Raw genomic sequence first — 23,708 nt, 5'->3', positions numbered from 1 at the left:
TGCCGTGTAGTTATAATTTTTTAGCACAGACCCTGCTGATCACGATGACATTTTGCCGTGTGTGTGTCTCTAGACTGGTGGGCCAGTCTCCTTGAAGGACAGAGGCGGAGCTCCCCACCCTTCTCTCTCCTCAGAAAAGACCGTGCTCTCTTCTTGGTGCAGGGATCTTGTCTCCTGTTGTGAAGCCCAAATGGAAGTGTGGATGGTATCAGGGCCCTACCCGTGGTCTTCTCAGATTCTGCTAGAGCAAAAGGCTGATGCCTAAATAAGATCCCTTCCTTTGGTGCTGCTTTTGGTCTTTCAGCCACCAGCATTATGAGTGCCTGGGGGACACCTCCGAGGGAACTGGCCAGCGGAGCTCTGTGGTGCGCACACACCCTGGCCGTGACAGGAGGGTGCGGGAGTACCGGCTGGCTGCATCAGCCCTTGGTGCTTAGAACAGAGGAGGAGTGACATGTTTTGAGGGTACGTCTCTGAGACAGAGCCCCAGCGTGGCCTTCGCTCTGTCTTGCCTTTGGGGAGAGGTCTGAAGCTCCCACTCCTTTCTCTGCCTGTTGGCTCCAGGCACCAGAAATTTACTCCACTCCACCCACCCACAAGCCTCCTGGGTGACCCTGGGCTAGAATTGCTGCGCTTGCCTCGGCTTGGCCGGTTGTGGCCTCTCCTTGAGAAAACCAGGGTTGTGAAAGACTCAGACCATTCTCTCATCTTGCCTTGTCAGAAGTAAATTGTGTCAGATTTGTGCTCTCGCTGGAGACCTTTGCCCCTTGCGTGCCCCTGGCCGATGGGAGGGCGGTGGAGGCTCTGTACCCTGGCCCTGCTGGAGCATCTCCCCCAAGCCCACTCCAGGCCCTGGGAATGGCCAGAGTCTAGGAGAGGTAGAAACGATCCTATCAGCTTCTCTCCCACCCGATTAGGCCCAGAGAGACAAAGACAGATCTGAAAGCAAATGCAACAGAGAAGAGACACTTCTTAGAGTAAAATGTGTCTCATCTCTATCAGCCATCGCCATTCATCTTCCCAAGGGCCTCAGAAGAAGGAATTAAGTTTGGCTGAACAGGCCTCAGAGTTAGGCCCTGGCTGCTTGATTGGCTGAGGGGGAAAGAGTTCCCTTTTCTCATTCAGCAACCAAGGTGCTGTGTCTAGTCAGGGAGCCTTGGAGATGCCTGGACTAGTTGGAGGAATCGTTGGCAGAGGATCAGAGACCAGCAGCAGGCTGTCTGCCCTGTCTAGAGCTCTTCCCCTCAACTTGTCTGGGCCCATCTGGGGGTTGCCACACAACACCTAACTTACCTTTTCCTGAAAGAAGTTGGGAAACCATCATCACTAGAGGCCTTTGCTCAGAGAGGAGCTGCCTGATGAGTCTCGGGTCGGGGGACGGGGCTAGGAATTGACCAGGGCTTTGCCTGCCACCCTCAGCAGTGTCGGGTACATTCTGAGCTTGCCTGCAGCTGGGCTGTGGATTCTTCCTGACATTCAGATGTGAGCTGTTTAGGGAGTCAGCTAGTATGGAGTACGAGATGCAACCCAGCCCCCAAACCTACATTCTGCACTCAAATTCCAAAACACTGCTTTACTGTAAAGAAGAGGCCCCTGGCACCCAATCTCCCTGTCCTTCACTGTCCCCTCAGACCTGGGCGGGGGGGGGGGGGGGGCCTGTGACCACCTGAGACATACGCTTGTGACACTGCCCCACCCCAGCCACCTCCACTTGCTTCCTCCTCCTTCCCTCCACTGCTCTTTCCCCATGGCCCAGAATTTAGCTGCTCTGACAGCCACTTTTGAGACCAGCTGGCTTTGCAGTCACTTCAGAGAGCTGGAGCGGCTGCCCACTGGGCCCTGACTGGGAGTCCCCTGCCAGCTCCTGATCAGGTGCTGCACCCTGGTGGCAGTGATGACTGGGAGTCCCCTGCCAGCTCCTGTCCAGGCGCTGCATCCTGGTGACAGTGAGGCCATGTTGCTGTCATCTCCACCTCTGCATTCTTGCTGCCTGTGGGTCCTTTTTCTTTCATGGAGCCTGCTGGGTCTTGTCTCACCTGTGCTGAGCTCATCTGGGGTTGATTTCTTCCTTCCTTATCAGGCCCTTTGGGGTAAGCCTGCTGGTTGTACCTGACATAGGGAGGCAGTTAGGGGCAGTCCCTGGTGGGGCCGCCCTGGCAGCCTCCAGCTGGCACCATTGTGTGCCTGGTTTCCCTGCAACACCTGCCTCTCCGTCCCTGCTGCTGCTTGGCTCAGGCCCAACAGGCAGCGTGCATGGAGGTGGTTGCACACAGCTGTTTCCATGAGGGTGACCGTGTCTGCAGCACACTTCCGTCTCCGCATGCATGGCTGCCTCTCCAGCCACCTCTGATATTTCTCTCTTGGGGCCATCAGAGCCTCCCTTGGGCTGTCACCTCCCAGCTCACACACACTCTTAGTGGTTTCCTCCCTTCATTCTCTTATAGGGCGTGGTCCTTCTTATTTATCTAAAGGGCTGAATTTAGGAGACTTTTTACCCAGGGGCAGAAGGCTCTTAGGGTAATGAGATGGATGGCGGCCCAGGTGCATTTTCCAGGGCCTGGGTTCTCCAGATCCCGTGGCTTCTGTTGAGTGGAGGCAACTTTGCTCTGTGTGAACCTCGCCCCCGTCCCTCTGCCGGGCACCCCTGGCAGGAAGCAGGACTCCCATCCTCACCCTGACTTAGACTGTCCTCTGAGTCAGCTCCTCTCCAAGACAGGAGTGGGCAGCCCTGGGCAGTCTTCTGGCCCCTTGCTAAAGTGAGGGGCAGGAAGCTGGGGCTGCCCTCCAGAAAGCCGGGGTAGGAACTCTGAAAAATAGCTCCTCTAAACGGAAGCAGGGCTCTCCAGTTCCACTTGGCGCCCCCTCCCACAAGGCCCTTCCTCCCTGAGGACTCCACCCCCCTACCCCTTCCCCAGCAGCCTTTGGACCCTCACCTCTCTCCAGTGTCCGTGGGTCCTCAGCCCAGGGTGAGCTGCAGTCAGGCGGGATGGGACGGGCAGGCCAGAGGTCAGCCAGCTCCTAGCAGAGAAGAGCCAGCCAGACCCCAACCCTGTCTCTTGTTCATGCCCTTTGTGATTTCAGTCTTGGTAGACTTGTATTTGGAGTTTTGTGCTTCAAAGTTTTTGTTTTTGTTTGTTTGGTTTTTGTTTTGAGGGGGTGGGGGGGATACAGAGCAGCTGATCAATTTGTATTTATTTATTTTAACATTTTACTAAATAAAGCCAAATAAAGCCTCTCAGCCTCATGGTGTTGGGTTTGGGGCAGGGGAGGGTGGGCAGGACACATTCCAGTCCCAGCCTCTGCCCTCCCTGACTGGCTGTCTGGGGGTGGGGGGTGGGGGGGGTGCTTGCCCTTAAGGGCCCAGGCCCTCCTGTGACCCCAGCTGGATGTAGCACCTCCCTTGTGCACTGACGCCCTAGCCCTAGAGTGCCCTTGCTCCCCCAAACCAGGAACACAAAAAAGATGTTTTAAAACTTTAATTATGAAAAAGGGATAAACAATTCAAGATGGGGGAACCAGCCCCAAACTGGCGGGGCAGAGAGAGACCAGTCCCCAGCCATACAATAGCAGCAAGGGGAAGATCCCACCCCACAGACGCTCTGCCCCAGCCCTTCCCAGAGACCTTAAATAATTTAAATAGCAGGGATGGCGGAGGGCAGGTTGCCCTGGTGTCTGCCCAATGCTAAGATGAGGGGCAGCGCCGGCCCAGCCTCAGCCTCGGGCAGGGCTCTGGGGCTGCTGCAGGGCCGGGAGGTATTTGAGGGCAGCAGCCCCATGGTGGCGGGACAAGTCCTGGTGGAATTCGTCCTTGAGGGCCTGGAGGCAGTCACGGTAGGTGGGGCTGGAGCGGAAGCGGGAGATGTCCAGGCTTGGAGCGTGGGGCAGATGGATGGTGAAGGCCTCGGGCAGCACCAGGAGCTCATATTCCTGCAGGGTGGGGCAGAGGAGCAGTGGCTGCCTGGCTTGCCTGGCCTGCGGGGAAGGTGCAGCTCCAGAGAACAGGCTTACCCTGTAGCCCCTGAGAGCTAAAGCAAGGGCCAAAGGGCAGATGATTTTAATTCCACAGAAGGGGGACATTTCTAACAGTGTTGCCTAGTGGTGTGGTCCCCCATGCAGGTGTCGTGAGTTCCCTGGACCTGGAGGTGCTCGAATCAAAGGTGGAGGCAGCAAGGTGCCCTCCTCACCTGGGCATCCAGCTCCACAATGTGGGCCACTTTGTTCCAGCCGAAGCCCACAAAGCGAGGATCATAGCGGGGACAGTCTCGTGGCACCACCACGTAGGGTTCATAGTCGGCCGCCCATTGCACACGGTACGGGGCCTGAGCCTCCCGCCAGCGGGCATAGTCTGTGGGTGCGTGGCCCCGGGGCCACTCGTGGTACCTGTGCAGCAGGGTCGGGTGGGAGCCAGGCTGAGGCTAGGAGCTCGTGGGTAGTGGGGGCCAGTGTGGGCAAGTGAGTGGAGTGGGCAGAGAAGTAGCCTCTCCTACCTGAAGGTGTAGAGAGTGCCCGCATCTAGCAAGGCCAGCAGCTCCACCTTGGAATGTGGGAAGCTGAAGCGGTAGCGCAGGGTCTCGAATGCCGGCACCACCAGTGCTGCCTTGCGCCGGCTGCCCAGCCCCAGCTGCTCAATGGAGGCCCTGAGGAGGAGCACCCATGAGCAGGGGAGAAGAGCGGGGCCTCTAGGACTGGGCCAGTGACACTCATCAGGGCATTAGCCACAGGACTAGACCACCATGGGCCATCTTGCCTGATGCGACGGGTGGGCACAACCACAGGTGGAGCTGCTGTTGAAGCAGGCCCTGGCCTCCCTGTTGACAGCCCAGAGAAACAGCCTAATACAAACCCCACTTGACAGAGGCCACTGAGGCCCAGAAAGGAGCAGGGACATGGAAGCCTGGGGTCCCATGCGTGCCCCGTCCACATCCACCCCATATACTGTTCCCCTCCCTGCCTGCAGGCCCACCTGAGGTAGTCGTAGAGAGAATAGGCAGGCAGGAAGTCAATGTCACTGAGGAAGACGTAAGGCGTGAGGGCCTGGGCCAAGGCCACGTTGCGAAGCTGGTTGACAGGGTATAGGGGCCCCTCACGGTACACCACATGGTAGGCCACGTCCTGCCGGGCAGCAAGCACTGGTGAGGCCTCGACGAAATGCAGGAACTGCTGAGCTTCTGCGTCTGTCAGGTACAAGGCCAGGCTCATGGGGCCAGGCCAGTGCCTGCACAGGGCTTCCAACATCTGCAGCCTATGGGGAGAGGGAGGTCAGCACAGCTCTGCCCCTCTTGCACAGGAGCTCAGGGAGGCCTGGAAAACCTCCCCAGTTAGCTGCTGCTGCCACCTCCTCAAGTGACTTACTGAGCACCTTTCAAATACTTTTAGAGCCAGTCTGATTGAATCTTCACAACTACCCCCACCAGGCAGGTACTTTCTCATTTGAGAGAGAAAACTAGGGGCCAGAGATATGAAGACTTGCCCATGGTCCCACAGCGACTGAGGGGCAGCTCCGGGCATCTGAATGACTCCAGAGCCCAAGCTCTTTCCACCATATCCAATGTCTCCAACTTCTGGAACTCCCTGAGGGACAGGTAGCTCACTACCACAGCATCAGGCTGCCAGATGGAACCTCCTCTCAGAAGTGTCCAACCCCAGCCCATGCCATACCCCCTGGGCTGCCCTCTGCACCCTCACCGGTCCATGGACAGCTGGGCCACAAGGGTGACATCGTGAGGCCGGGGGGGTGGCGGTTCATGGGGCAGGAAAGTGACGTGCACACGGTGCACAGTGAGCTGCTGCTGCCGGAACTCAAAGCAGGGGTCTTCCTCGTCCAGTTGTGCCAGGGCCTGCTGCAACTGAGGGGGCAAGGGGTGAGAAGGACCGGGGATAGGGCAGAACAACACATCCCTCAGACAAGGCTGGGTCCCACCAAAGCAGAGAGGGGCAGGGGAAGGTGACTCCTTCTCACCTGCTCAGCACCAGGTGGGGGCTGGCTGGGGCACACAAAGAGCTCTCTCCGCAGCAGGTTCCCATCGTACTCCAGGAAGGTCAGGTAGAAATTGCGGAAGAATTCCACGTGCTTGTTCTTCACCCGAAGCTTCTTTGGTGAGTTCCAGTGGATCACCTGGGACCCGGGAGGGTGTTGGGGCCATGGGAGCAGGGAGCAGGAGTCCCCATCCATGGCCTCCCACCACCACGCAGCCTCTTGTCCCACTTACCTTGAGGTCAGATGCCTCAGAGTAGCAGCGCTCGGCCAGTGTGTGATCTGACAGCTGCACATTCCAGACACAAGGCAGACGCTGCACTAGCCCCGGGTGCTCCTTGATCACAGCGTTGAAGATGTCCTGAGCAGAGACACCCATCACATCCCAGCCCCCAGCCTGCCACACCCCACCCGGCAAGGCTTCCTCAGACCTGGTCAGCCAGTGAGGTGGCAGGCAGGCTAAGGAGCTCCCGCCTGGCCGTCAGCTTCCACATCTGCTCCCAGTCAGCCTGCCGGAGCCGGTCCAGCCGCAGCAGGATCACACCTGCCAATGAAGAGATGCTGTCATGCCCACCTGGGACGACCAGCTCCTGGGGGACATGGGGGTCATGAAGGTGTCCTTTGTTTTTTGACTTATTGGTATTTTCTGACTGTTCAGACATGATCATGGACTACTTGTTTTTTGTTGTTGTTGTTTGTTTTGTTTTGTTTTTTAGAGACAGGGTCTTGCTTTGTCACCCAGGCTGGAGTGGTGCAGTGGCAAAATCATGGCTCACTGCAGCCTCGACTTCCCAGGCTCAAGCAAACCTCCCACCTCAGCACCCCACCACAACCCCCACCGAGTAGCTGGGACTGCAGGCATGCCACCACACCTATTCTTTTTATTTATTTACTTATTTTTTATTTATTTACTTATTTATGTATGAGATAGAGTCTCACTCTATTGCCAAGGCTGGAGTACAGTGGTGTGAACTCGGCTCACTGCAACCTCTGCTTCCTGGGTTCAAGTGATTCTCCCTCCTCAGCCTCCCAAGTAGCTGGGATTACAGGTACGTGATACCACCCCTGGCTAATTTTTGTATTTTTAGTGTAGACGGGGTTTTACCATGTTGGCCAGGTTGGTCTTGAACTCCTGACCTCAAGTAATCTGCCTGCCTCAGCCCCCCAAAGTGCTGGGATTACAGGTGTGAGCCACCGCGACTGGTCAATTTTTTAATGTTTGTAGAGACAAGGGTCTCACTATGTTGCCAAGGCTGTTCTCGAACTCCTGGGCTCAAGCGATTCTCCCACCTTAGCCTCCCAAAGTGCTGGAATTACAAGCCTGAGCCATTGCACCCAGCTTGCTCGTAGACTACTTTTGTCAATAGTCAATCCTCGGGGGTGAAGAGGAGGCGCTGTCCAGCTTACAGAGCACATCCATGGCCTTCTCACACTTGGTGATCCCAGGGCTGTTAAAATTATCCCCCATTTAATGGATGAGAAAACTGAGGCTCAGAGGGAGCACGAGAGCTGGCCAAAGTCATCCAGCACACACAGGACTGTTGGAACTGCTGTCTGTCTCTTCATCCAGGGTTCTTTTCACAGCAATGTTCTTCCTGGGGGACTTCCTAGCATTCTTTGCCCCACCCAGCCCCAGGGGCCCAAGGACCAGAGACCATCCCGCCTGCCTCCCCTCACTACTGTCCCCACCTGTGTTAAATCCCCGGCCCAAGGCAGGCCAGGGCCTGTGGTTCTTCCAGAGGTTGCCCAGGTACCAGTCACTCTGGTTCTCCACAAGACCGATCGCCTGCGTGTCTGGGAGGGGAGGGCATAAGGGAGCTGTCTGAAGCTGCCACAGGACCTGGGCTCAGGGCTGGATGCAGGGATCCTCCGCAGGCCAGGCAGGCTCCCAGGCCTCTCACCAGAAAAGTGAGCAAAGAGTGCCCAGAGCTCCAAGATGTCAGAGGCGAAGGTGACATCCGTGTCCAGGACAATGACGCGGGCCAGCTCAGCGGGCAAAGCACTGGGCAGCACCAGCTTCATTAGCCCATAGAGGCCGGAGTAGTGCTTGTTGGGGATCCAGGAGACCTGGGGCTGTGTGGGGGAAAGGCAGGAGATGAGATGGCAGAGAGGGGCCTATGAGCACCAGAACACATGCTTACAGTGACACAGAGGAGAGGGGGTAAACCCCCAAAAGAGAGGGGTTTGCGCTTCAGTAGGTGGATGGGACTGATGATTCTCTTCTCCAACCCCACCAGGTCCTGGAGAGAGGACAGCGGTGGACACAGCTGAGGGGAGGCGGGAAGGGCTGGGCCCCTGCCTTGAGCTGGTCGGCATGATAAAAGCTGACACGGACAGCAGGCACCATCCATGTGTGGAAGAGCGTCTCCAGGATGTTTCTGGCCACGGCATCAGTCACCAAGTGGAGGTGCAGTGGATTTTTCCTTTTGGGTGGGCAGAGAGGAAGCCTGAGAGGCCCCAGCAGGAGCAACACGGGACAGCCCCCACCCCGAGGGGCGCAGAGATGGAAGCGCCATCTGCAAAGAGCTTTTCCACGCCCGGCTCAGGATGTTCTTACAACTGCCCTTCTAAGGGAGGAAGAGGACACTGTCCCCGCGTCACAGATGAGGAAGCTGAAGCTCTGAGACCAGCAGCCTGTCCCGGGCTTTGTCCCTTCCCCACTCCTGACCCTCCTCCACGGACACCTGGCTGTACCTGTAGAAGAGCATGGACTTCACCAGGGTGATGACGTCTCGGCTGGAGTTATGCCCCGCACACACGATGGCCACATGCAAGAGCTGGGGAGGGACGCCCAGGTCGGCAGCAGGCCCCCCTTCTCCGCTAGGCGGTGAGGACCCATGTTAAGCTGCCCCACCCCGCAGCAGAGCCCGGAACAGTGTGCGGAGGGGGCAGCAGGAGCCAACTCTTCATTTCAAATGGGGAAATGAGGTAGGGAGCAGAGGAGCTGCACGTTCGAGGTGCGCCCCAGCCGGCTGGCCAGTGCTGGACAGACGCCAGGTGCTGTGATTCCCGCAGATGTCCAAGAGGCCGGGCTCGGGGGCAGCGCCCCCGGGACTCCCGCCGCCAGGGCCGCGCGCACCTACCTCGCACTTGGGCGGCGGCGGCGGCTGCGGGCCGCAGTCGGAGCGGTTGTGGTCCCCGGGGCCGGCCCCCGGGTCTCCGTCGAGGGCGGCGGCTCTCCGCGGCCTCCCGTCTGGGGGGACACGTGGCATGAGCGGGCCGGGGAAGCATCCCGGGGCCCCCTCTCTCCCGCCAGGCTCGCGGCGCTCACACCCCAGGTCCCCACCGAACAGGAGGAATCCGAGCAGCAGCAGCAGCAGCAACAGCGCGGCGGCCCCCAGCGCCCGGGGGCGCCCTCGGGGCAGCATGGCCGCCGACGGGGGCGCTCAGGGAGGGGCGCGACCCGGGGCTGCAGGCTCCATCGCAGGCCCTGCGGACCGAGGGGCGAGATGGGAGACTCAGCCCTGGGCGGCGGGGCCCGACGGCCGGGTTGTGCGGCTCGCGCCGAGCCGCCTGCCTCACCTGCTCCAGCGGCTCCCGGGCTGGGCCCTGCGCTCGCAGCCGCCCGCCAGGGTGCGGGAACCAGGGGAGAGGCGCGGGCAGGTCCCGCCCCCGACCTGGGCTCAGGTTTCACCTCAGCGGGGCTGAGCGCGAAGGGGCGGGGTGACCCCTCCGGGGTCCTGGCCCCGCCCCCTGCGCCGGCATCCGACGGTTCCCCAGCCCGCGAGGAGTCCCCGAAGCCCCCTTCTGGGCTGAGTTTCCCACCAGGACGCGGGGAGGGCTGGGGGAGCGGGAGCAGCCACCCGCGAAGGCCCGGGCCCTGCTACCTGCCCTGACCCCCTGCCCTGCCCCCGCTCTGGGGCCGCGTCTCCTCCCCTCACTCCCCAAGGGGAGGGGCCAGTGTCCCCGGGCCCGGGATCAAAGACACTGCCGGAGCTCGACACGAGGGAGGGGGAGGGGGCCGGAATGCAGGCCGCAGGGGTCTGGGACACCTGCTCTGGGGACAGGGGCGGAGCCGGCCGACACCTGCCCCAGAGCCGCGGAGCACCTGAAGCCTTCGCCTAACTCCCCCACTCTCAGTCCAGGTGGCCCGGCCGGGCCCTGCCGGCGCCGCCAGGACAAAGCGCCCTTGTGAAGGCCGCCTCCCGCCCGGGAGCTGGCGAGGGGCCCCAGACGCGGGCGGCCTAGGCTGTCTGGGCAGGGCCGGGGATCCCCACTCTTGTCCAGATCGTCGTGATTGTGCCGGGGCGCACCGGCCTGGAGCTTGTCTTTCTTCCCTCTCCCCCGCGCACCCCATAGCAGGCCAGGGAAGGGGTGGGGGGCGCTCTGGACCCTAAACCAGAACAGCGTGCCAGGCCCTGTGCTAAGGGTTTAATCACCCTCGATTAATCCCATGATGCGGGCTAATTCTCCCCCGGAGAGTTTAAGTGACCTGTTAGACAGGAACACCCTCCGGCCCCTCCCGTCTCAAGCGGCCCCACTCCGTTCCCCAGGCTCTGCGCTGCAGAAGCAGCTTTCTTGCTCCTCCTCCGGAAGGGTCTCCCGCCCCAGGACTTGCCCTTGACGTTCCTTCTGGCAGCGGAGCCTCCCAGGGCTGGCTAGCACTCATGGAAAGTTGAAGTTGTTTGCTTGTTTATTGCAGGTCTCCCTCCCAGAATGTAAGCTGCTCACCGGACTGGAACCTTGTCTGTCCAGTCCCCAGTGCCCAACCAGGGCCTGCACATACTAAGTGCTCAATACCTGTTGAAAGTGGATTGGAATGAGAATCTCCCCTCCCATGACCTGGAAAGGGGGCTCAGACTGTGTCCTTTGCCCAACTTCTGGCTGCAAAAAGTGAGGCAAACTCAAAAGAAGCTGTGGAAAGCAGCCCAACCTGAGACCCCCTTTCTCTGGGAGATGGGGAAGGTCAGGCTTTGGGTCTCTGGAGGGCAGGGATAATGGTTGCTATGGAGACTGATGGTGGCTCCTTGTACACCCAGAAATTGAGAAGGGCCATGCACTGACCACTCAGGTGTCTGGAGCTTGAGCCTCCAGCCTCCCTGATCTTCATCTGTAGCCTAAATCTGGGGTGGGGGAATGTGATTCCCTCTCCAGGACCCTCAACAGAGACGGTTTGTGGGGGTTAAACATGTGAGACCAGGCCAGAACAGTGGCTTATGCCTGTAATCCCAGCACTTTGGAAGGCCAAGGCAGGTGGATTGCTTGAGCCCAGGAATTTGAGACTAGCCTGCTCAATGTGGCCAAACTGTATGTCTGCAAAACATACAAAAATTGCTGGGCGTGGTGGCATGTGCCTAGTACTTGGGAGGCTGAGGTAGGAGGACTACCTGAACCCAGGAGGTCAAGGCTGCTGTGAGTTGTAATCACACCACTGCACTCCAGCCTGGGTGACAGAGTGAGACCTTGTCTCTAAAAACAAACAAACACCATGTGGGATCCATAGCTGGGTGCTGGCCCAGGATGAGTCTTCAATAAAGGGGCTGGGGGAGTCAGTGCAGGAAGCTGGGTCTGCAGATCTCACTGTGGTCACTCACAATGTTGGCCCTTCTTCTAGCTCAACCTCACCACTCAGGGAAACTGAAGTGCTGAGATACCTGCTAGGCCCCCAAGGGGTTGTTCTGGGGGCGTGGAGGGAGAAAGAGGGACACGTATGGGCATATAAACAGGTGCTGTTCCTCTTGGCCTAAGACCCATTTTGACCCAGCTCTGCCCAGGACTTTGCTGTGTGACCCTATTAGACCAGTGAGGCTCCCTCTCTGGGCCTCTGGTACTCTCGTAGGTACATGTTGGACTGGTCTACCTCTCTTCCCCTGTGACTTGGGGCAAACTGAAGGAGAGAGGATACAGCTCAATCTGCCCAAAGGTCCTTCCAGCCCAACAAAGACGGCCAAGCCCAGGCAGGGGGCCAGGGAGCAGGGGAGGGGCCTCCTGCACACACCGCAACTCTTTGTCTCTGGGGCCTAATCAAGCCTGGGATCTAGAGAGGAAATTCAGGCGGCCCTGCTGCTGCCAACCTGGCTAGACCCATGCTCCCCTTCCCAGTTCTGCAGGGAGGGAGGAGAAACTGGTTCCAGCCCAAGCCCCTTCCTATTCTGTCCTGGGGAGTCTGCCCCTCTCCCCTCCACACCTTGCTCTCAGAAACAGGACCTCCAGCCCAAGGAGTGCTGAAGAACCTCAAATTCTCTCTCTGCACCCTCTCCACAGCTGCAGAGGGAGGGCTGGAGGAGTGGCCAACCTGGAGGTTTGAGGAACAAGTTCACTAAGGTGTTGGTGCACAGCAGGGCCCTGCAGGGCTCAGTGGCTCACACCTATAATCCCAGCACTTTAGGAGGCTGAGGTAAGCGGATCACCTGAGGTCAGAAGTTTGAGACCAGCCTGGCCAACATGGCGAAACCTCGTCTCTACTAAAAACACAAAAATTAGTCAGGCGTGGTGGCGGGCGCCTGTAGGCCCAGCTAATCGGGAGGCTGAGGCAGGAGAATCGCTTGAACCTGGGAGGCAAAGTTTGCAGTGAGCTGAGATTGCACCATTGAACTCCAGCCTGGGCGACAGTGAGACTCCTGTCTCAAAAACAAACAAACAAACAAACAAAAAACAAGGTGGGGCAGAGGAAGGGAGAAGGAGCCTCACCTTGAGGGCCCTGAGCCTAGGTCCTAATCCCAGTTGCTAACTGGCCTTATGACCAAGGAGCCTCAACATGTCACAGCTTTTGTGGGCTGTGGGCAGTAGGAGAGAGGGCACTGCCACTGGAGACCTGCGCTGTGGCCTGTTTGGCCAGTGCCTTGCTGTGCCATGTGGGACAAATCCTTTCCCCTCCTTATTGGGCTCTAATTTCCCATCTGTGAACAGTTCATAGCAACTTGGGGCTGCTGGGAGGAGGGCAAGCAAGCCTGGAACCCAGAGCGTGGCCAGAAATGATGTCGACGATGCCCATGACCACCTCCTCTGTTCTCCAAGACCTTTGCCTCTCCTCAGGCCCCTGGTCACCTTTCCCTGGGTCTTCGTTCTTTGATGTGAGTAGAGGGCAGCTTTAATCCCCCACCTGACAGAGAAGAAAAGTAAGCTGTGGAGTAGGGTGGAGTGAGGGAGTGGAAGGAAGGTTGTGGTTTCCTGGTGAGGTGTGATGCTTAGACCTGGTCTCTAAAAATAAAATTAAAGTAAAAAAAAAAAAAGAATTAAAAAAAACCGCCTAGTCTCTGAGGTCAGAAAAGACCAACACTCAAAATTTTGGCTGGGCGTTCTTAAAAGGATGCTTTCTTCATCTGGAGATATCTGGTGGAGAGGATTAGGTAAAATAATGTATTACTATTCTCAGGGTACCATAAATCCGCCGGCCCGCTCCCTCAGGGCACTGGCCCACGGCTCCACCCATGTCACGCCCCTTTCCCCGCAGCCAATCAGCGCTACCTCCCCAGAGCGCCCGTTCCCTCCACCACTCGCCGCAGATCTCCCGGTACCACCCGTTCCAGGGAGGCTGCTTGGTTTGGGAAGATATTCCCCAGGGGTCTCCCCTTCCCTTGGGGGCGCAGCTGAGGACTGCGAGGTGCGTCCGAGGGCCAGAAAGCTGAGATCGATTCTGAGTTCAAGGATCAAGTCTGCCCTCAAACCATTTTACAGATCGGGAAATCCGAGACCCAGAGAAGGGATACTCCCGCCCAAGGGCCACCGAGCCGAGAGAAGCCCGGGCCAGGGCTTTCTTCGCGTATGTGGGAATGCAGGCGCGAGCCCTTGGGGGGCACAGTCCATACGGGAGCTGAGGCCGAAGCCGGAGCACTAACTGTGCTGTCTAGGGGATCGAGACGGCACTAGAGGGCTGGACTCCTTACTGCCTCAGTTTCCCCAGCACTACCTTTGTTGAGGAAACGGAGATGGGGATACTGGCCGAACGCGCGCCTGCTGAGACACAGTCCGACTGTATTTAGACGCCCCGCACCTCCCCAAATCTGATCGAGGCTCCTTTTTTCAAGCACCCGCTATCTCTCAGCCCTTTAAAATCCGGCCCTGCCGTTCGAGTCTCTCGGCGTTCCATTGGAAAGACTCGGGGCTCCAGCTCCCTTCTCTAGAATGAACTGCTCTGACTGCCGCCCGGCTTTATCGGAACGTTAACTGCGCAGGCGCAAGGGCACCCAACCCGGTAAACGGAAGAGCTGGGTGCTGACGGCGTTGGGCGGGTCAGGGGCGGAGAGCGTGCTAACCAATGACTTGAGGGAGTAGGGGGCCGGGTTTGGGCCCTCAGTTGCTAAGCGCTACCCGAGTGGGAAGCGGTTCAAGAGATGGGGTGAAGGGTGGTTCACCGGCTCTCCAAGTCCTCAGCCTTCTGGCCCGCGGAAGTTAAGCAACCAAGAGGCGGGCCTAAGACCGGAAGCAGGAAGGAGGGCGCAGGAAGCAGGGCGCCGCAGCCTGTCGTACGGTCCTTCTGTGGGTCTGTCGGTGCCGAGGGCACGATGGAGAAGCTGCGGCTCCTGGGCCTCCGCTACCAGGAGTACGTGACTCGTCACCCGGCCGCCACGGCCCAGCTGGAGACAGCAGTGCGGGGCTTCAGTTACCTGCTGGCAGGTGCCACCCTGACCTTAGATCCGTTCCTTCTGGGCCCTGACCTGTGACCCCAGTGGCCCCCTTCCCTGCGGAGTCAGGGTAGTGATCGCTGTGCTTGAGAAGACCCATCCAGGTTCCCAAAGGGCGTAGGGAGGGGATTTCCGGGACCCGAAGACGAAATGTGAGGCAGATGCTCACTCACAGCTCCTTCTGTACCCTCTCCCCAGGTCGATTCGCCGATTCGCACGAGCTGTCAGAGCTGGGTGAGCCGGGCTCTGGGGGTGGGGGATGGGGGATCGGCTGCCTGGCCCCTGGTGAGTTCCCCAGAGAGGGTGAGCACCCCAGCCAGAGGACCTGGGCTGCCCGTTACACACCTTGTGCTATGACTGAATCGGCACAAGGTCTGTTGTTCATTGTCCTGGGCCCTCCATGTCCCTAAGTCAAGAGACATGTCTGGGGACCTTATCTGAGTATTCACTACTGGCCAGGCGCTGGACTAAGTGCCTTTCTTACCTTTACTTGTTAATCCTCCCTACAGTCATATTAAGTGGTACTGTTATTGTCATCACTGTCCATTTAAGGAAGAAGCTCAGTGAGGTTAGAGAACAGTCACTGATGGTCCCAGAACCAAGATTCAAGTCTAGATCTCCCAGATTCCAGGATTCCCAGATTGTAACTACCTCAAAAGTGTTTTCCCAGTGACTGCTGTCACAGTCCTGAAAGAATGCACTGGGTTTTGAAAAGCAGAGGTGAGGCCAGGTGCAGTGGCTCACACTTGTAATCCCAGCACTTTGGGAGGCAGAGGCAGAGTGGATCACGTGAGGTCAGGAGTTCCAGACCAGCCTGGCCAACATGGTGAGATGGTGAAACCCCATCTCTACTAAAAATACAAAAATTAGCTGGGCATGGTAGCAGGTGCCTGTAGTCCCAGCTACTTGAGAGGCTGAGGCAGGAGAATTGCTTGAACCTGGGAGGCGGAGGTTGCAGTGAGCCGAGATTGTGCCATTGCACTCCAGCCTGGGCAACAAGAGTGAAACTCTGACACAGAAAAAAGAAAAGTGGAGGTGAAACAGACCCTCAGGAACAGGCTGCCAAGAGAGAAAGGGCCAGGAGGTGGGACCGTGTATCTGTGGTAGTTCAGAGAGCGATGGGCAGTTGTGGGCAGCTGGATGACCAGGGCCATCCAGCAGGGCAGTAACTGGCTTGTCACTGAGATTGACCCATCCTTTCTTGGTCCAGCCACCCTTGTGAGATCATGTTGGGGAGAGGGGAGTGCTGAGGAAGTGGGTGGAGAAGAAGGTTGGTTTCCACATAGTCTGTGGATATCTGAGCAGAGCATGTGACAGGTGATCCCTGCAGCTCTGGGGAGAAGGTGAGAGGGATGGAGGCTGCAGAGCCAGCCTCTCAAGGCCACACTCTACCCCTCAGTGTACTCTGCCTCTAACCTGCTTGTGCTGCTCAATGACGGGATCCTACGGAAGGAGCTTCGGAAAAAGTTGCCTGTGGTGAGAATTCTGCCAAGAACAGGGTGGGAAGCATGGGGACTCAGGAATGAAATAGTAGCAGCTAGCCCATGCGTGCAGCACATGTCTCATGGAGTATGAGACAGGCCTATGTCCATCTGAGCCTCAAACCATCTCATTAGGTGACCTGTAAAGTGTGAGTATTCCCATCTTAGATGAAGAGACTGTCTCAGGTGAAGAGAGGTAGAGTCAGCTGTTTCAGGTCCCCCAGCCTGTTAATGGTGGAGTTGGTGTTTGAACTCACACCTGCACAGTTAGGCTTGGAAAGGGGAAGGTCCACATCTCTTGTCAGAGAAGCTCCCTCCTAGGAGAAGGGCCTGGGACTACAGGGAGTCCCAGGCCCCCTGACTTCTTGGCCTGGGGTTCTTGCAGTCGCTGTCCCAGCAGAAGCTGCTGACATGGCTGAGCGTGCTGGAGTGCGTGGAGGTGTTCATGGAGATGGGAGCTGCCAAGGTGTGGGGTGAAGTGGGCCGCTGGCTTGTCATCGCCCTCATCCAGCTGGCCAAGTAGGTTGGGATTGTGGAGAGGGTCCTGGGTGGGGGTGACGCAGACCAGCTACACAGATGGTGCTCAGCAGAGCATCCCTGGCCTCCCGCCGGCTAGCCACCTCCCCACAGCCCTGACATACTCCCCGACCCAGGGCTGTACTGCGGATGCTCCTGCTGCTCTGGTTCAAGGCTGGCCTCCAGACTTCACCCCCTATCGTTCCACTGGACAGAGAGACCCAGGCACAGCCCCCGGGTGAGCTACTTCCCCAAGCCCTGGAGCAGAATGGGCCATGGGACTAACTTGAGGATTTAGATCCAACCAGCATGAATACAGTAGTATCTGTTTATGGAGCATGCCTGTCCCTATCAACTATGTGTTCTCATTGCCCTGTATTCGACAGAGAAGAGAATGATGCGGCTAGGGACAAAATCAGAACACGAACCCAGTACTTGTGATGGCCAGAGTCATTCATTTTTGTAGCCTGCAGGAAGAGGGAACAGATGAGATGCCGCCAACCTCGCCTCTGAGCCTGGTTCTGTGTCCAGAACCATAGCCTCTAGAGGCAGGAGGCAGGGCACGCGCCACATCTGTCCCTTCAGGGCTTTGGGCCCATTCCGTCAGCTTCTGGGCCTCACTCTCTGGACATTGAGTTGGGGCCATTCATTGCCTCTCATCATGATTGTTTTGAAGGCAAAGGATTGAGAGGAGACGGCCCCTCTGGTGCTGTGGTCCCCGTAGATGTGGTCAGGCTGGGCCTTCCCTGCCTTGCCTGTCCATGGGTTCCGGGAGGCTGGCTCTGGCCACCTATGCTGAGCTTTCCCCAGGCCAGGGAGGGCTACAGAGTGCTTTCCTCTGTGGACGGGTCTCGTGCTGAGCCGCCACCCTGCTTGTAGTTCCCTTGACTCAGCTGTTGCCATAGTACAAGCTCATCTGTTCTCCCCTTAGCTCCTGAGCATTCACTGCACACATGTTCTTTGCAGGCTCCGCTGGAAGCATGTCCCTCTGACTGTATGGCCTTCTGTCTATCCCTGCTAGATGGTGACCACAGCCCTGGCAGCCATGAGCGGTCCTACGTGGGGAAGCGGTCAAACCGGGTGGTGCGAACCCTCCAGAACAGTAAGTGGAGGATGTGGCTGGCCTGGGCACCTAGGTGCTGTCTGCCTGGGCTTGAGGGACTGGCTTTGGTCAGCAGCCACCTTCCCCTGCCCCAGCCTGGGCCTGGCTCGCTCATCTGCTGCCCTTGTGTTCTAGCGCCGTCCCTGCACTCCAGGCACTGGGGAGCTCCCCAGCAGCGGGAGGGACGGCAGCAGCAGCATCACGAGGAGCTGAATGTGACCCCCACCCCCCTGGGGCTGCAGGAGACCATCGCAGAGTTTTTGTACATTGCCCGGCCGCTGCTGCACTGTATCCTTAGCACGGGGCAGGATAGGGCTGGCACTGTGGGCTGGGGGTTGAGTGGGGAGTGTGCCGAGCAAGGCCCCTGTGCTGGAGACATCCTTGACGCCTTGGCCGTCAGTGCTCAGCCTGGGCCTGTGGGGTCAGAGGTCATGGAAACCCTGGCTCTTGGCTGGTGTTGTGGACGTGACCAGGTGAGCCTGGGCCTGCCTGGGGCTTCACTTTCCACTGGGCTTTCTGCTACAGTCCTGGCCTCACATAGGCGGGGTGGCAGTGGCCCCTGCTCCTCCTGTTGCTGCCCCTCTGGACACCCAGCCCATGGCTCCTCCCCTTCCGTGGGCCTAGATCATGCCCCTGGCCCTGACCATGTCCTCCCTGCCTCCCAGCCTGAGCCTCCTGAGTGACAGAAAGGGCCTGACCCGGAGGGAGCGGCGGGAGCTGCGGCGCCGGACCATCCTGCTGCTCTACTACCTGCTGCGCTCTCCTTTCTACGATCGCTTCTCCGAGTAAGCACCCAGGACACCCTGAGCCAGGGAGAGGGCTGGCAAGCGGGCACTGGTGCTCCGGTCCCTGCTGGCGCCTTCCCTTCCCCACGCCTCATCCAGGGTTCACCAAGCACTGTGTGTTGTCCGGGTGGCAGTCACCAGATGCCAGCCCAGTCCCGCCCGCAGGGCTCTCTGGGCCATCAGGCCACTTGAGCAGGAACTTAAACATTGGTTGGCAGGAGAGGCACTGAGGGCAGGGCTGAGGGCATTGCCAGGTGGCCCACAGGGATGGCGACAGGGCGGGCGCCCATGGCCTCTAGCTCATTTCCACTTCTTCCTGCCAAATAGTTTGGCTTATCCTCACTTCTCAGAGGAGGACCTGGAGGTTCAAGGAGGTTGGGCAACTTAAAGACACCCAGCTAGCCAGTGGTAGAGCTAGATCCCAAACCCAGGATCTCCCCTGGCCTTCCCTGCCTGGCCCGGCCCCCACTCAGTCACCTGCGAGGGTCCAGAGCTCCCAGCCTCAGAGAGGCCTGCTGGGTTGAGCAGGGGGCAGCTTGGGACCAGTTCTTCCACAAGCCTGCCACTATGACTCCTTGAGGTTAGACCACAGTCTGACAGGGGGAAACCCTGTGCAGTGGCTGGGACTGTGAGGCAGACAAGGCTCCCGGGACCCCCTTTGTCTAGGACCTAATAACAGCTTAAAAACTAGCATAGGCTGGGCAGCAGTGGCTCACACCTATAATCCTAGCACTTTAGGAGGCCAAGGCAGGAGGCTGGCTTGAGGCCAGGAGTTTGAGACCAGCCTGGGCAACCCAATTCTACAAAAAAAAAAAATAATAATAATAATTAGCCAGACATGGTGGTGTGCGCCTGTAAGTCCCAGCTATTCAGGAAGCTGAGGCATGAGGATCAGGCCAGGAGGCTGAGGCTGCAGTGAGTTATGATCACTCCATCCCACTCTAGCCTGGGTGACAGAGTAAGTCCCTGTCTCAAAAAAACAAAACAGAAAAAAACAAAACAAAACTGGCATAGTTTAGCCAGGCATGATGCCTCACACCTGTAATCCCAACACTTTGGGAGGCCGAGGTGGGCGGATCACAAGGTCGGGAGATAGAGACCATCCTGGCTAACATGGTGAAACCCCGTCTTTACTAAAAATACAAAAATTAGCCAGGTGTGATGGCACACACCTGTAGTCCCAGCTACTCAGGAGGCTGAGGCAGGAGAATCGCTTGAACCCAGGAGGCAGAGGTTGCAGTGAGTCGAGATCGCGTGACTGCACTCCAGTTTGGGTGACAGAGCGAGACACTGTCTTTTTTTTTTTTCTTTTTTTTGAGACGGAGTCTGGCTCTGTTGCCTAGGCTGGAGTGTAGTGGTGCAATCTTGGCTCACTGCAAGCTCCGCCTCCCGGGTTCATGCCATTCTACTGTGTCAACTCCCGAGTAGCTGGGACTATAGGCGCCCATTACCATGCCTGGCTAATTTTTTTCAATTTTCTAGTAGTGATGGGGTTTCACCGTGTTAGCCAGGATGGTCTCGATCTCCTGACCTCGTGATCCGCCTGCCTCAGCCTCCCAAAGTTCTGGGATTACAGGCGTGAGCCACCGCGCCTGGCCTGACACCATCTTTTTTTTAAAACAGAAAAAAGAGTAAGGCTGCTCCTTCTGGACCACACCCTGGCACCTCTCTGGACCCTGCTCCCTGTCCTTTAGGGAAACAAAGGCCCGCCTTGGCCTCCTAAAGTGCTGGGATTATAGGTGGAGCCACTGCACCCAGCCAGCCTTCTTCTTTTCTTTTCTTTTGTTTTTTGGGACGGAGTTTCACTCATGTTGCCCAGGCTGGAATGCAATGGCGTGATCTCGGCTCACCGCAACCTCTGCCTCCCGGGTTCAAGCAATTCTCCTGCCTCAGCTTCCCAAGTAGCTGGGATTACAGGTGCGCGCCACCACGCCCGGCTAATTTTGTATTTTTTAGTAGAGATGGGGTTTCTCCATGTTGGTCAGGCTCGTCTCGAACTCCTGACCACAATTGATCTGCCCGCCTCGGCCTCCCAAAGTGCTGGGATTATAGGCGTGAGCCACCGCACCCGGCCCCCAGGCTTCCTCTTTTCTTGCTGCTCAGACAGACACATAAGGAGCCAGGCCGCCTTCCAGATGTGTGGCCTTGGGCAAGTTATTTGATGTGCCTGTGCCTCATTTCCTCACCTATAAGATGGGGATGATGACAGTACCCACTTTGTAGGGGTTCAGTGACTAACGCGTACAGCAGTGCATGGGGTGTAGTAAGCACGTAGCGCTATGTATTGTCATCAGCATCCTCATCTCACCCGAGTTCCCCTGTGGAAAACCCTGCTGTCTTAAAAATCAGGGCCTTGGGCCTTGCCCCTTCCCCTGAACCAAAGTGTGCCCTCTTCAGTACTGTGTCCCCTACCAAGGTCCTGACTACTCTCATTGGTGGCTTGTGAGGTTTCCATGCAGCCCAGCACTTCTGCCAGACTGGGGGGCTTCCCGAGGGCAGGGTGGGGTTGTCCTCCCTGGACCCTCCACCATACTGCCAGGGCGCCGCTCCACATGCGACCCTCTAGAGGCCTTCAGTGTTGGATGTCGGTGGAAGGGGAAAGAGGAATGGGAGGAGGTGTTGTGGGTCAGCGGCCACCCCGAAGCTGAGCTGGTGGAGGGTGGAGGCCAGAGCCAACCCCAGAGGTCTTGCCATTGTGTACCGGGCTTTGTCCTAGCTCCCAAGAAAGTCACCTTTGTTTTCTGGAATGCGCTGCATTCGGCACGGTGGTCAGTGAAGGCCTCTGGGCCTCCTGGTTTTCAGGGACCCACCCCCACCCCACTCAGCTTGCTTCCCATTTATTGCCTCCCCCAGGGCCAGGATCCTCTTCCTGCTCCAGTTGCTGGCCGACCACGTCCCTGGCGTTGGCCTGGTCACAAGTAAGCAGGGGTGGGGACGGGATGACTGTAGTGCTGGAAGGCGCATGCATGCAAGCATCTCCCTGACTCCTCTGTCTCCTTGCGATTTGATTCTTGGCACAGTCAGGAGAGGAAGTCGGGAAGTCAGGATTGGGTGGGACTGCCCCTGGGCATAGGCCAGGGTGGCCTGAGGAGCCAGGGATGGCTGGAAGGAGGGTGTCCAGTGGTGGGGGGACTGTTAGGCCACATCAGCTGCCAGCTTTTTTCTGGTCACAGTATCCTGGAGCGATACGGGACCATCTCATCTTGGGGGGATTCAATGGCAGAGAAGGGGTCCACCGGGCTGCTGAGATCCTCCCTCAGCAGAGGCCCACTGGGCTTGGGTTGGGTGACTGGACCTGACTCAGGCCCCTCAGTGCCTACCCTGGCTGAGCCTCTCTGGGCCTGAGGGTCTTTGTAAATGGTGCCAGAGTCCCCTGCAGTGCTGCCTCCTAGGGGCAGGGCAAGACAGCCAGCTGGGCTGGCTCCTGGGCCGCAGGGGTGAGGTGCTGTATGTGGCGCCACAGCGCAGGTTGGGGTCTGGCCTGCCCTGATGTGTCCCTCTCCCACTGCAGGGCCGCTCATGGATTACTTGCCCACCTGGCAGAAAATCTACTTCTACAGTTGGGGCTGACAGACCTCCCGGAAGGAGGGTGTGGGGAGGGGTGGGGCAGGGAGCCCCTCTTCCCTAATAAAACTGACTCCGGCAGCGTCCCAGCGTGCGGCCTCTCCGTGCCTACCGGCCAGGCCCCACACACAGCCCTGGTCACCACCAGCGTTCCTCCCAGGACCCCCTTGACTGCGCTCTCCTGTGATGATGCCACTGCAGCCCGCACCTTGTCACTGCTGGGCCAAGAAGCCTTCACTAGGAGTGGGATCCAGGCTCCTCTCCCACCGAAAGCGGTGACTTCACCTCATGGAGCCGGGGAAGCCGCTCGCCTCGGCAGCCATAGGAGCGAACACTGCTGCTCTCTCGCTGGCCCCTGGTGAGGACAGGAAGCCTGAACCCGGGTGATGGCTGAACGCTGCCCAGCGTGTCTTCTGGCTGGGGCCCTCCGTCTGCCCCTTCTCCGCAGGGCCCTGTGGCTCTGGCAGCCCCAGGCCATGGCGTTGCCAGCCTCCCTGTGACAGAGCCTGGTGAACAGTGAGCCTGGCTCCCAGGCAAGTGGCACTTCAAGCCCTGCATCCTCGGTTGAGAGTAAAAGGCTTTTCTCCCTTAGAAAAAGGACATCAGGCACTGGCCAGCACTGGGGAGGGAGTGGGAGCCGGACAGGCTCGGGGAGGAAGCCGGGGCCAGTTCAGGGGGTATGAGCTGGGGTTTCTCCACGCTTGCCCTGCAGGCTCCAGAGGCCGGGTCCACCTGGAGCCATGCAAGCTGCTATGGGGGAGGGCCTGGACAGGGTGGGCTGCAGGCTGGTCTTCTTCTCCCTGAACTTAGCCTGTCCTCAGCCGCTGGCCCTGTGAAGAGCCAGCCTCTCATGCTAGAGTTTCAAACCCACAGAGAGGGCTCCATCTACACCTTGGTCCTCCATGCCTCAGCTCCTCCCAGACACACTGCTTTCCCCAGGGCCCTCTGAGGAGCGCCACCCAGGTCCTCACCCACAGGCAGGGGAAGGGGCTGCCTGGGCTCCCGTGGCCTCCAGCTTAGTGGAACAGGCGTTTCTGGGCACATGCCTGGCCATCAGAAACCGGCAGTGAAGCACAGTCCCCTGCCCTCCGCCTCTCACCAACGGAGGAGACAGGCATGTGGATGCAGGCACCACACTGGGGACTTGGCAGGAGGTGGCATGTCCAGAGCGGGATCTAGCTTGGGGGTGCCCCGGTAATGGCGACTGCCTACCTGCAGTGGTGACAGAGGTGAAGGGTTTCATCGGGCTCCATTGGCCAAGCCTTGACTCAGGCAGGCTTGAAACCGGTAGAACTTTCCAGTTTTTCGGTAGACAGCCTGCAAGGGGCCGCTGTGTGCCCGGGGTCACAGCTCTGTGGAGCCATGGGAGGTGGGAGCTGGACGCTGGAGGGGAAGGTCAGGGCCAAACTGAACATAGCATCACATATCCAGGGGAGAAACTTGGACCTGGTCTATGGTAGGTGGGGAGGGGTCTGTGTTTGTAAATATTCCAGCAGCCTGCTGGAGGATGCTTTGGTGGGCAGAGGTGGAAGAATGGGGGCCGTGACATTGGAGGCAGTGGTCTGTAGCAGTGGGAGGGGCAATGGCAGTGGCAGCAGAGATAGGGAGATTAACGGTAACCCCAGCTAGTCTTGGGGACTGGTGTGGAGGAAGAGGGTGGTGTCTAGGAGACGAGGAGCAGGAAGGACGAGGGGCTTTGGGGTTAGACAGAGTGGACGGAAT

General features: G+C 58.5%; 2 protein-coding genes across 10 annotated transcripts; one reads left to right on the top strand and one right to left on the bottom strand.

Annotated features, from left to right (window-relative positions):
- Positions 1–3,461: 3,461 nt before the first annotated feature.
- Positions 3,462–9,797, bottom strand: LARGE2 (LARGE xylosyl- and glucuronyltransferase 2). 7 transcript variants are annotated; one of them, XM_063711091.1, is made up of 15 exons: positions 9,497–9,648; positions 9,261–9,404; positions 9,058–9,167; positions 8,532–8,668; positions 8,274–8,397; positions 7,876–8,047; positions 7,664–7,768; positions 6,406–6,518; positions 6,210–6,335; positions 5,960–6,115; positions 5,686–5,846; positions 4,964–5,242; positions 4,488–4,637; positions 4,185–4,380; positions 3,462–3,927 (listed from the first exon to the last, which is right to left on the bottom strand). In XM_063711091.1, the coding sequence occupies exons 2-15, from the start codon at positions 9,340–9,342 to the stop codon at positions 3,712–3,714; spliced, it is 2,127 nt and encodes a 708-aa protein (XP_063567161.1). In that variant the 5' UTR covers positions 9,343–9,404; positions 9,497–9,648; the 3' UTR covers positions 3,462–3,711. The 7 variants fall into 7 exon arrangements, with proteins under 7 accessions (XP_063567161.1, XP_018893302.1, XP_055210722.1 ...); XM_019037757.3 differs by lacking the exon at positions 8,532–8,668 and adding an exon at positions 8,669–8,751 and having other exon boundaries at positions 9,497–9,632; XM_055354747.2 differs by having other exon boundaries at positions 9,058–9,404; positions 9,497–9,653.
- Positions 9,798–13,384: 3,587 nt separating this feature from the next.
- PEX16 (peroxisomal biogenesis factor 16) lies at positions 13,385–22,568 on the top strand. 3 transcript variants are annotated; one of them, XM_004051000.5, is made up of 11 exons: positions 13,385–14,530; positions 14,737–14,772; positions 15,938–16,014; positions 16,405–16,538; positions 16,673–16,773; positions 17,557–17,637; positions 17,773–17,925; positions 18,038–18,110; positions 18,303–18,422; positions 21,276–21,340; positions 21,934–22,071. In XM_004051000.5, exons 1-11 carry the CDS (start codon positions 14,419–14,421, stop codon positions 21,990–21,992), a joined length of 1,011 nt encoding a protein of 336 aa, XP_004051048.1. In that variant the 5' UTR covers positions 13,385–14,418; the 3' UTR covers positions 21,993–22,071. The 3 variants fall into 3 exon arrangements, 2 of the variants coding, with proteins under 2 accessions (XP_004051048.1, XP_004051049.1); XR_008669464.2 differs by lacking the exon at positions 21,934–22,071 and adding an exon at positions 20,046–20,339 and having other exon boundaries at positions 13,420–14,530; positions 21,276–21,341; XM_004051001.5 differs by having other exon boundaries at positions 13,421–14,530; positions 22,069–22,568.
- The last annotated feature ends 1,140 nt before the right edge of the window (positions 22,569–23,708 follow it).

The sequence above is a fragment of the Gorilla gorilla genome, chromosome 9 (assembly GCF_029281585.2).
Source record: "Gorilla gorilla gorilla isolate KB3781 chromosome 9, NHGRI_mGorGor1-v2.1_pri, whole genome shotgun sequence".
Lineage (NCBI taxonomy): Eukaryota > Metazoa > Chordata > Mammalia > Primates > Hominidae > Gorilla > Gorilla gorilla.
Note: the sequence above shows the minus strand (reverse complement) of the source record. Positions and strands in the feature narration are given on the sequence as shown.

Excerpts from the sequence above, each read along its gene's own strand:
- PEX16 (XM_004051001.5), top strand. The coding sequence starts at position 14,419 with ATGGAGAAGCTGCGGCTCCTGGGCCTCCGCTACCAGGAGTACGTGACT. Across the intron at positions 16,015-16,404 it reads TTCGGAAAAAGTTGCCTGTG|TCGCTGTCCCAGCAGAAGCT; the intron begins GTGAGAATTCTG and ends GGGTTCTTGCAG. Across the intron at positions 18,423-21,275 it reads TTCTACGATCGCTTCTCCGA|GGCCAGGATCCTCTTCCTGC; the intron begins GTAAGCACCCAG and ends TGCCTCCCCCAG.
- LARGE2 (XM_055354747.2), bottom strand. The coding sequence starts at position 9,342 with ATGCTGCCCCGAGGGCGCCCCCGGGCGCTGGGGGCCGCCGCGCTGTTG. Across the intron at positions 8,048-8,273 it reads ATCATGCCGACCAGCTCAAG|CCCCAGGTCTCCTGGATCCC; the intron begins GCAGGGGCCCAG and ends TCCCCCACACAG. Across the intron at positions 5,847-5,959 it reads CCCCACCTGGTGCTGAGCAG|TTGCAGCAGGCCCTGGCACA; the intron begins GTGAGAAGGAGT and ends TTGCCCCCTCAG.